This window comes from Gigantopelta aegis, chromosome 11, assembly GCF_016097555.1.
Source record: "Gigantopelta aegis isolate Gae_Host chromosome 11, Gae_host_genome, whole genome shotgun sequence".
NCBI lineage: Eukaryota > Metazoa > Mollusca > Gastropoda > Neomphalida > Peltospiridae > Gigantopelta > Gigantopelta aegis.
The window spans coordinates 27,570,408-27,582,627 of NC_054709.1; the positions used below are offsets into that span (position 1 = coordinate 27,570,408).

General features: G+C 38.1%; 2 protein-coding genes across 2 annotated transcripts in view; one reads left to right on the forward strand and one right to left on the reverse strand.

The window, feature by feature from the left end:
* LOC121385125 (glucose-6-phosphatase 2-like) overlaps positions 1 to 2,335 on the reverse strand; it is a 25,467-nt gene extending 23,132 nt beyond the window's left edge. Inside the window, exon 1 of the mRNA XM_041515663.1 lies at positions 2,228 to 2,335. The gene's annotated coding sequence lies outside the window, so the exon portion shown is untranslated. The remainder of the gene's footprint in view (positions 1 to 2,227) is intronic.
* Positions 2,336 to 2,371: 36 nt separating this feature from the next.
* LOC121385639 (cyclic AMP-dependent transcription factor ATF-2-like) overlaps positions 2,372 to 12,220 on the forward strand; it is a 28,291-nt gene continuing 18,442 nt past the window's right edge. The window contains exons 1-5 of the mRNA XM_041516395.1: positions 2,372 to 2,445; positions 5,923 to 6,029; positions 6,795 to 6,903; positions 8,683 to 8,810; positions 10,916 to 11,253. Coding sequence (XP_041372329.1) covers positions 5,979 to 6,029; positions 6,795 to 6,903; positions 8,683 to 8,810; positions 10,916 to 11,253 — 626 coding nt within the window. The 5' untranslated portion in view covers positions 2,372 to 2,445; positions 5,923 to 5,978. The remainder of the gene's footprint in view (positions 2,446 to 5,922; positions 6,030 to 6,794; positions 6,904 to 8,682; positions 8,811 to 10,915; positions 11,254 to 12,220) is intronic.

Below are 12,220 nucleotides of genomic sequence, written 5' to 3' on the forward strand. Positions count from 1 at the left end.
GTATGCATATATTATACGTAATGCGTAAAAATAGCAATCACTTTCTAAGCTAATAGGATGAGTATTCTTTTTATGCGTATCCATATGCCATGAGCCTATCTATGCATTATTATGTACACATATAGGCATATGAATTATGGCAAATGGCATTTGTGCCTATTTTTACTTTACAGGTGCCCTATTTATTTAGCTGGAAAAAATCCTCTATGTTCTGTGCCATGATTTGTTTTTACTTATTTTTTGTGCTTGTATCCAATTAAAAATCAAACATGCTGTCCCGGGCACACACCTCAGTTATATGGACTGTCTGTCCTGGAAAGAGGGTTAGTGGTTAGTGGTTAGTGAGAGAGAAGTCAGTTTAGTCCCACATCAACCCATTATTAAATTGTTACACTCGCTCTGGGTCAGAACTGGCCACTACCAGGATGCGAAGATCCTCCTACCTACCAAGCTGAAGTCTGATGGCTTAACCACACCATCAGAGGCAGATCTAGGGGTGGGCCCTGGGCCCCCCCCCCCTAATTTTTGTGACAGTTATAATTTTATGATATATTAAAGGGACATTCCTGAGATTGCTGCAATTTTTAAGATGTTATTGACTAACAGAGACTTTTTGACGACTGTAATTACATATCAAATATATTTTTCTGCATAAAATATTAGTGGCTGTATATTAAACGTGTTTCTGATCGTTCTAATATTTGTACTAGGTTAAATTTCAGTTTATTTCCTAAAAAAAGAAAGAAAGAAGTGTTTTATTTAACGACGCACTCAACACATTTTATTTACGGTTATATGGCGTCAGACATATGGTTAAGGACCACACAGATTTTGAGAGGAAACCCGCTGTCGCCACTACATGGGCTACTCTTCCGATTGGCAGCAAGGGATCTTTTATTTGCGCTTCCCACAGGCAGGATAGCACAAACCATGGCCTTTGTTGAACCAGTTATGGATCACTGGTCGGTGCAAGTGGTTTACACCTACCAACTGAGCCTTGCGGAGCAGTCACTCAGGGTTTGGAGTCGGTATCTGGATTAAAAATCCCATGCCTCGACTGGGATCCGAACCCAGTAACTACCAGCCTGTAGACCGATGGCCTGCCACAACACCACCGAGGCCGGTTATTTCCTAAAAAAAGATTTTTTCGTACGTACGAAATTATCTGAAATTATATTAAGACGACCACAAACAAATTGATTATACAGACACTGATATTCTAAACCAGAAAATATATTTAATATGTAAGTTTAATCGTAGAAATATTTTATTAGTCGGAAACATCTTACAATGCAGCAAACTCAGGAATGTCCCTTTAATTTTCTTTTTTTTTTACAATCCCCTCCAAACTTCCCCCAAAGTTCCATTGGCATTCTGCTTCATGTCATTGGGTCCCCTCCCATAATGGATTTTCTGGATCCGCCACAGACCACCATCATGGATGTAAAGCCTTGAAATTTTTTTTTTTTTTTTTTTGTACTGTCCTTCCCCATGCTATTTTATTCTTCTAGGTATGGCCCAATATGCTTAATGGTACACGTCATTAAGTTTAAAACAGAATCCGATGTTAATAAACCGGCCTCGGTGGCATCGTGGTTAGGCTATCGGTCTACAGGCTGGTAGGTACAGGGTTCAGATCCCAGTTGAGGCATGGGATTTTTAATCAAGATACTGACTCCAAACCCTGAATGAGTGCTCTGCAAGGCTCAGTGGGTAGGTGTAAACCACTTGCACCGACCAGTGATCCATAACTGGTTCAACAAAGGCCATGGTTTGTGCTATCCTGCCTGTGGGAAGCGCAAATAAAAGATCCCTTGCTGCTAATCGGAAAGAGTAGACCATGTAGTGGCGACAGCGGGTTTCCTCTCAAAATCTGTGTGGTCCTCCGATGTTAATTAGCACATATCAAACACCTACACAAACTGAGTCAGTTCACATCAAAACCACTATTCTCCCAGATTTTAAAATCCCAATGACAGCAACAATATGTACTATTTTACATTACATTAAAACGACAAACCTATTCCGTGATTATATAAAGACATAATAATTAAGCAATAATTATTTGGTTTTTGAAGTCGTGTCAAGATATGTGTAAAAAGGCTATATTGACTGAGTCTCAAAATAAAATAAATTTAATTTTGAATCGACACGCCATCTCAAATTTAATATCAATACAACATTACGTTTTATTACTTTAGAATAACGCAATAAATATGTGTATTACCTTTTTTTTAATACTTGCCAAATATTAAACTTGACAACATGAACCGAATGATGAAATAAAATAACCACGTGAACGCCAAGAAACTCCAATATCCACACAAGGCCCCTTTTCTCCAAATCCCGGAAGTGAAAACTAAGGATTGACGCGCCACCTACTAATGGCACATGCGCAGCTGTCAGTCAGTTTGTAGCAAAAAAGTGTAGAGAGTTCTACGTTTGGTACGTAAAATATCCGACATACGTAAATAATAGCTCTAAAATAATGATTTTATTTCTATGTTAACTACCATCATTACCTGTTCGTCTCAAAATAATACCCATTTGATGAAAATCTTTCTATGAGTGTCGATTACCTCCGTTTTGAAAGGTGCCCTAATTTCTGTTTACGTTTTTTTACGCTTTCACTTTTCAACTAAAATCCTGTGTGTGAATCAGTAATTCGGATGTATTACAGAGTAGTTCGGTCCGTGTCAGTAGCTGTGCCCACGACAGGTATGTTTTAATAGTACGAGTTGAAAATGTTACAGAAAATTCGTTTGGTATTGACAGCTGTAAAAAGATTTTTAACGTTTTTGTGTGTGTGTGTGTGTTTTTTTTAGACTGAGCCAACCATTATCATGATTATGACTGCCAAAATTCGGAAAAATATCCCCCCGGTCCCCCCTTCCCCTAACCCTAAGCCTAACCTTAACTCCAACCCTAACTCCAACCCTAGCCCTAACCCTAGCCCTAACCCCAGCCATAATCCCAACCCTAACCCTAACCCTAACCCTAACCCTCAACCCTAACTAAAAATAATAATGTAGGGGACCGGGCGGATATTATACCCAAAATTCCTCACCCAAACTACCACAATAATGTTAAGCTTAACATTTTGCTCATAACACTGATGGAATTTACATTGGCAACTGTCAGCTTCTGCTGGCTTTTAGCAGATTTTTAGGCTCGTCATTTGGTAACACACAGTCTTTTAGTTTTACCTGTTGTATGGGTAGGCTAAAAGTGCAGGGCGCACATTATCATCATCATTATATTGAATACTTTTCTTAATGTGCAGGGCGAGTTGCTTCCCTCTATTTAGCAAATTTGAAATTTAACATTTTGAGGGTTGTTGTTGGAAGATTTATTTGTTAATAATGACGCAAGTACTTCAATCGGGATTTAAGGTCGACGACAGTCACTTTTCGCACACAATAAATATATCATATCTTACCGTAATTTCACTTGAAATCCCTAGTTCGTAAAAGGTACAATTTTTTTATCACAAGATTTTCTTCAAACCTATTCAGGTGAATTAGTGATGTTCTGAAAACAAACAAAATTTCAATAGTAACATCATGTACCCAGTGTATGGTTATTATAAGGAGATGCAAAGTGATGACATTGGAATACTGATGTCATTCAAAATCAAAATTAACTATATGATTACAATGCTACGTCACACTAAAATCAAAACTGGTCTACTAACCGTGACCCCTGTCAAATTTCTATAACAAGCAGACAATGTTGTTTACAGGTCAGTATTTTTTTATTTTCATAATTCTAGACAATATTAATTTTAAGTTTTAATAGATGAAAGAAATAAAAAGTACCTTTCGTCAAATATATCATATAAAAAAATTACCGTTGGATATATGTTTTATTTATTGTGTACAAAGCCAAAACAAGGATGCGAAAAGTGACCGTCGTCGACCATAGTGAGTAGGTAGGTTATAAATGTTTTGTTTGAGTGTCCATTTGTTGCACTATTTTGGTTGAGAAACGGTTGAAACAGGGTGCCACAAGTTTTGAATACTAGCTATATATAGGGTATATAACAATATCCGGACATAGAAAGAACCACACTTTCTACGTCCCTTCGGACTACTATTTTTCCCACACTGTCTTTTAGTTTTACCTGTTGTATAGGATCAGGCTAAAATGGAAACACTACCAAAATGGTCTTTATTAAATGTTGAATAATGTGAATACATGTACAATGCATGTTTTCTGCAAGTATCTGTGGACTGTATACCAGCAGGCCATCGGTCTACAGGCTGGTAGGTACTGGGTTCAGATCCCAGTCAATGCATGGGATTTTTAATCCAGATACTGACTCCAAACCCTGAGTGAGTGCATCACAAGGCTCAATGGGTAGGTGTAAACCACTTGCACCGACCAGTGATCCATAACTGGTTCAACAAATTCCATGGTTTGTGCTATCCTGCCTGTGGGAAGCGCAAATAAAAGATCCCTTGCTGCCTGTCGTAAAAAGAGTAGCCTATGTGGCGACAGTGGGTTTCCTCTAAAAACAGTGTCAGAATGACCATATGTTTGACGTCCAATAGCCGATGATAAGATAAAAAATCAATGTGCTCTAGCGGCGTCGTTAAATAATACAAACTTTTTACTGTGGACTGTATTTTGCAGATAACAAAATAAATGTATGTTGCTGTTGCAGCTTGGTTACTAATGTCTGCATTTCACCACCATCTATAGTCAATCATTTCATTCTATAGAAAACAATTTTGTAAATAGTTTCAGTTTGGTTTGACGTAAAAAGAAAAGTAAAAGAGTTTTGAAAATAAAAAGAAATAAAATAATTTTTTGTGTCAAATTTAAAAATCATTCAGCTCAAAAATAAATACAGTGTAGTAAATTTTATAGTGTGAAAAAAGGCGTTCACAGTGGGACAGACTGTAGCTATAGATGCTATTACTTCTAGCTCCCTTACATGAATACGGCCGAGTTCTCTAACTGTAAGAGAACAAAACAAACATGTGGACTGTTATGGCGCTCTCATTACGGCCAGAGAAAACTGTAAACCAAAACTACACAGTTTGTACCTGCCAAATGGTAGTCAATGATTCCCGCTCTAATACGACGACAATCGTATGTTTGACGTTAGATACCTATACATCGATCATTTTCGAGTGAAATCTGATTATAACAAATATTTGACAAAATACATATTAATCACTAATCACAAGCACCTCCGTATTTAACCAGAATATTATTGAAAGGGGTGCTGTCAGGTTTCTTCCTGTAGTATGTGTATTAGTGATTAATATGTCCAAATGTCTCTCTTGCTGTCAGCGTACTTGGGCTATACATGGACATAAAAATAAAACAAAGTAATAAATAAATAATGTTTTATTGAAGATACAATCGATCTCAACTTATACCAATTTATCCATACATTTTAAAAATATTGGTTCCATTTTATCCATGCTTAGTTCCATTTTTGTCCAATTTGGTTTAATTTTTGCTTGTGCCTGTTTTGGCACGGTTCCGTTTTTGCTGTCTGGGCACTTTTCATCTATATTAGTGAGATTAAATTGCAAAGTGACCAAGGGCAAAAGGATACCTGGGGCAACTCCTGAAAAGGACATTTCAATGAAAATTGTAAAAAAAAACCCCAATGTTTTGAAAAAGGGATCAGGGGTGGGAATTGGTGAACTGTAAAAAAGAGGAAATCTAGAGGGGTCCTGGAAATTCTTGAAATCCTAGGTTAAAATCTCTGCCATCCGACACATTTTGGAGGAAAGGACGATTAAAATGTGAGGAAACGCAATGTTCCATGAGAGGAAAACAGCTGATCCGAGAAGAATTCCCACCCCTGGGGATACTTTAAAACATTTTCAGAGTGCAGGGATAGAGATCTCCCTGGTCTCCTTCCATGAATCTGCCATTGACTTGTTACTTGTATAATTTCAGGAAGTGTGTGCTGTAACTTCATGTAGGAAGACAGTGGCGCGGTCTTCCAGTGGACAATGAGCCACGATGACAAACCATTTGCTTGTTCCGCTACCGACTGTGGGATGGTAAGTATCTCACTTCAATTTTACATATATCAAAGGCCGTGGTATGTGCTCTCCTGTCTGTGGGATGGTGCATATAAAATATCCCTTGCTGCTAATCGAAAAAAGTAGCCCATGAAGTGCCGACAGCGGGTTTTCTCCCTCAATATCTGTGTGGTCCTTCACCATATGTCCGATGCCATATAACCATAAATAAAATATGTTGAGTGCGTTGTTAAATAAAACATTTCCTTTCCTTTGAATTTCACATGTTCAGGGGTGGAACGTAGCCAGTGGTAAAGCGCTCACTTGATGCGCCGTTGGTCTAAGATTAATTGCCATGGGGGGGTGGGGTGGTGGTTGTGGGGGTCTCATTGGGCTATTTCTCATCCCAGCCAGTGCTCCACAATTGGTATATGGTATAAGAAAGGCCATGGTATGTAATATCCTGTCTGTGGGATGGTGCATATAAAAGATCCCTTGCTGCTAATCGAAAAGAGTAGCCCATGAAGTGCTGACAGCGGGTTTCCTCTCTCAATATCTGTGTGGTCCTTAACTATGTGTCCAACGCCATATAACTGTAAATATAGCAGCTATGGATCTTTTATATGCACCATCCCTTAGACAGGATAGCACATACCACTGCCTTTTATGTACCAGTCTCATTATATGTGGTCCGTAACCATATGACATTACATATATTCCTAATACCATATAACCTTAATTAAAATGTGTGTATCATCAAATATAACATTCCTTTCTAAGATGTGTCTGTTTTCTTTGTTTCAGCGTTTCTCAACGGAGGATCACTTGAATGTTCACCTGCGCAAGCATGAGATGTCCTTGGCCTTAAACCTGGGAGGGTCAACAATATCGTCTCCTTCAAATCCTTTTTTAGGTAATAATCGTGGTATCAGTTACATGTAGCTAGTTGTCTAGCTAACATTATCTCTATAACATGTGGGATGTAGCTCGGTCGGTAGTGATCAGTAATCGAAATAAGTTAAGAATGATTGTTCCAGTTACCAGGAGGTTAGCACATACAGGTATTCACCTCAAAATGTTATAAAATATTGGTTACATATAGCTAGTTGTCTAGCTAACATTATCTCTATTTATTAGATGTGGATGTAGCTCAATTGGTAGAGTCCTCGTGTGAGGTGATCAGAAATCGAAATAAGTCTAGAATGGTCGTTCCAGTTACCAGGAGGTTACCACATGTTCACCTCAAAATCTTATAAAATATTTGTTACATATAGCTAGTTGTCTAGCTAACGTTATCTCGATAAGATGTGGGATGTAGCTCAATTGGTAGAGTCCTCTTGTGAGGTGATCAGAAATCGAAATAAGTCTAGAACGGTCGTTCCAGTTGTCAGGAGGTTACCACATGTTCACCTCAAAATATTATAAAATATTTGTTACATATAGCTAGTTGTCTAGCTAACGTTATCTCTATCTATCTAGCTGAATCAGTAGAGAGAGGTTCTCAGGTATTGAAATAAATCTAGAACGGTTGTTCCAGTTACCAGGAGGTTACCACATGTTCAGATGTTCTCAAAATCTTATAAAATATCTGTTACAAATATATGTTACATATAGCTAGTTGTCTCGCTAACATTATCTCTATCTATAAGATGTGGGATGTAGCTCAATTGGTAGAGTCCTTGTGTGAGGTGATCAGAAATCGAAATAAGTCTAGAATGGTCGTTCCAGTTACCAGGAGGTTACCACATGTTCACCTTAAAATCTTATAAAATATCCGTTACATATAGCTAGTTGTCTAGCTAGCATTATCTCTATAAAATGTGGGATGTAGCTCAATTGGTAGAGTCCTCGTGTGAGGTGATCATTAGTCAAAATAAGTCTAGAATGGTCGTTCCAGTTACCAGGAGGTTACCACATGTTCACCTCAAAATATAAAATATTGGTTACATATAGCTAGTTGTCTAGCTAACATTATCTCTATCTATCTAGCTCAATAAGTAGAGAGAGGTACTCAGAAATTGAAATAAGTCGAAAACGGTCGTTCAGGTTAACACATGTCAGGAAAGTTGAGAATTGGTACTTTGTTCTCCACAAAAGGTTATAAAATATCAGTTACATATAGTTAGTTGTCTAGCTAACATTATTGCTATCTACAAGAGGTGGGATCTAGTTCAATAGGTAGAAAAGTTTGTTTTTGTTTAACTAGATCACTAAAGTACATTGACTTATTAATCATCGGCTATTGGAAGTTAAACATATGGTAATTTTAACATATGAAGAATTTCATCGCAAAACGAGATAAATGCCACTATACACACCACAATCCTAAAAGCGTTTTATTCCAAACACTATAAACACTACGCCAGTTTCTCTGCAATTTGCGATATATCCTCAGACAATCGTATTGTGTTTTGCTGAAAACTGAATTTAATCTTGTGTTTGTCTATGCGTGAACAGTGTTCTGAGTGGTGTTCGCACAATGGTTTTTAATATGGCGTTTATTTGCGATGAAACTTCATATGGTCTTAGAAAACAAAATTCCATTAGTAGCAAGGGATCTTTTACATACACCATCCCACAGACAGGATAGCACATACCACAGCCTAATAACATAATAATAATGATGAATTTTAAGATGTACATGTACTAGTCTTATAATGATGCACACTTTGTTGTGTTTTTGTTTTTTTAGACCAGACGCCGACACCTACAAAGTTTTTAAAGAACTGTGAAGAAATAGGATTATTCCAAGAACTCAGTAAAAACCCGTTTGAAGAAGCCTTCAAGAAAGCATCCGATGTTCCAGAAGGCCCCTTGGTGGTATGTGCAGAATGTTGTTTTTAGTCCCTTACCGGTCAAACGGGAGGGGACTATAGGTTTTGGCTCCATCCTTCTGTCTGTTAGTATGTCCCACATAGGTTTTTTTCACAATACCTCGAGATATTGAGCTGTAATTTTGTGTATAGCTTTATTGTATACCGTTACAGATTAAATGTTAATTTAATGGTGATTTACCTATTTTTGACAGAGTTATGGCCCTTGTTTTTTAGACTTGGTTTTTGTTGAATGAATGAATGAATGTTTAATGACACCCCAGCATGAAAAATACATCAGCTATTGGGTGTCTAACTATGGTAAACGCAAATCTAAAGTGATGATCTACATCAATATAAAAAATTTCCAGAAGGCCCCTTGGTGTTATGTGCAGAATGTTGTTTTTAGTCCCCTACCAGTTTCGGCTCCATCCTTCTGTCTGTCTGTCCTTTGTTGGATCTGTTAGGGGACATGTATTTCTTCAGCAGTACTCTCAGAATGCTTGTTCGTATTAGCATTACTGCCAAACGGCTATGTAGGGTTGTAAATAAATCACCATGCATTTTTACATGTATTACAACTAATATTGTAGGTAGAATGATGGAAATACATGATGAAAAGATTTCTATCTGTCTGTCTGTCAGTATGTCCTGCATATAGTTTTGCGTAGGTTTTTTTCCCACAATGCTTCGAGATATTGAGCTGAAATTTTGTATATAGCTTTACTGTATACTGTTACAAGTTAAATTTGACTTTAATGATTTACTATTTTTAGATGTCCTTGATTTGAACCTGAATTTTTGACATGATTTGTATATAGCTTTATGTGTTCTGTTACAGATATAATTTTTTTGATTTACACATTAACACTTTTTTAGTGATAATTCGGTTATTTTGTTGTTGCTCTATAATGCATCTGACAGGTCCAGATATTGGAGATCGGTCTACAGGCTTGTAGGTACTGGGTTCGGATCCCAGTCGTTCTGTTATCCAGATATAATTGAACTTTGCAAGGTGTAGGTTAAACACTTGCACTTATAACTGGTTCAACATGGTTTGTCTCTGCCTGTAGCGCAAATAAAAGATCCCTGATGCCAATTAGCCCATGTTGGCTAGCGGGTTTTCTCAAAAATTCCTTAACCAATGTCTGCCATATAACCTATAAAATGTGTTGAGTGCGTCGTTAAATAAAACATTTCTTTCTTCTTTCTTTCTCACAGGTCCCAACTTTCTACACACTATCATAAACCCGTTCTTCATCCTATGCTATTCATATTTCTAGCAGCTCCTATTTGTTTTCTTAGTAGAACCTATTTCTTTTAGCCTGTTTTTTAAAGAAAAAAATAATAGCAGGCTATATTTTACTTCCTATTCTGTTATTATTATAAACTCCTCCCCCCCACCCCAGTTAAATGATTTATTCACTTCTGATACGAAGACGTCAACCCCTGGAATTAAGAAATTGTCCACGGCAAAAAACATGCCATTGAAAAAAACCCTGAATATAGTCCAAGGCAAAACAGTACTGTGGAAAATTAAAAATTCCATGCCAATTGCCGTGATAATGTGGTTATATTTTAATTCTATGTATAAAATCGTTTGTGTATATATATATATGTATATTGTATTCTGTTTTTATTTTGGATAGCTAAAAGGTACTTACTTTGACTAACCACTATTTAAAAAAAACCTGTTTCTAATGTCTAAAGTTCTGTATTATTAACAAGGTTCTATTTGTCGGAAAATAAATCTACAAGACCTCCTTGCTAATGATAACAAACAGTATTATGTGTCTTTCATTTCCCCATATACCTGCCTCGGTGGTGTCGTGGTTAGGCCATCGGTCTACAGGCTGGTAGGTACTGGGTTCAGATCCCAGTTGAGGCGTGGGATTTTTAATCCAGATACCGACACCAAACCCTGAGTGAGTGCTCCGCAAGGCTCAATGGGTAGGTGTAAACCACTTGCACCAACCAGTGATCCATAACTGGTTCAGCAAAGGCCATGGTTTGTGCTATCCTGCCTGTGGGCAGCACAAATAAAAGATCCCTTGCTGCCTGTCATAAAAGAGTAGCCTATGTGTTAGTAATCTTCCTTTCCTTTGTTTCCAGTCTGTTCCACTACCGGGGCCACATTCCAATGAACTCAACACACCTGTTCCTCTGGACAACTTGAAAAACGAGCTCGTGAAATGTCTTTCGGCGAAACTAATAAAACAGGAGCCTCTGTCTGGCGGTGTTGTCACCACCTCTGCCATCGACAAAGCCCTTGACCTCTCGGGTCACCGGACGTCACCGGTGAAGACTGTCGCAGTGCAGCCGTCGTCGACAACCAATGATGACGAGAATGAATGTGTGTCGATGTCGCAGGCGGCCGACAGCACCGTGTCACCGGCGAGAAACGTCGTGTCGAGTACCGGTCCTGAAATCATAGCACAGCCGGTCTCAGTGTAAGTTTTGCTGTCTTACTAAAGGGCCTGCTACACGATACGATAGAATCGAACTGAATCTCTCGTACGAGTCAATTGGACTGATTGAATTGGATGTGTTGCCACACGGTACTTGTCAATCGTATGAAACGTGGCGTCATTGAAAAACATCCTTGCTGTCACCATGGTAAACAATGTTATGTATTGATAAGAAGGCAGCTGTCTTAACGTTTCTGTCTTTATATAAATGACTGGACACACCCCACAAAGAGTTGTGCCCCTGATACAACTCTATGAGCTGTTGGGACTGTGCCGATGACTCAGAACATGGAGGTTATCTGTGCCATAATCTGATTGGTCAACGTCCCCAAACATCCGATTCAATCATATGAAAATAGAACAGGTTCTAAACTTCGACTCATACAAGTGACTCGGGCCGATTCCATTGTATGCCATATGTTACGATTTGCTTGTTGGCGTATGTACGAGTCACTCGGATCTTGTAGCAGGGCCTTAAGGTCGACGACAGTCACTTTTCGGACCCTTGTTTTGACTTCGTACACAGTAAATAAAACATATCCAATGGTAATTTTTTAATATTATATATTTGAAAAAAGGTACTTTTTATTTCTTTCATCTGACATCACTTTGCATCTCCTTACAATAACCATAAAGTAGGTACTTGCTGGAAAAATTCCAATGCAAATTGTTTAAGAAAATTTGAATTGTTTTTAGCATTTATTTTATTCTGGACTATAAAAAAATGTAAAGATTATTCTGAAATATTCTGAATAATATACTAAAGACTGGAGCTCGAAAACGTTGTTTTGATTTCAGTGCCACAAAGGGGGCGGGACATAGCTCAGTGGTAAAGCGCTCACTCGATGCACGGTCGGTCTGGGATCGATCCCCATCGGTGGACCCATTGGGCTATTTCTCGTTCCAGCCAGTGCACCACGACTGGTATATCAACGGCCGTGGTATGTAC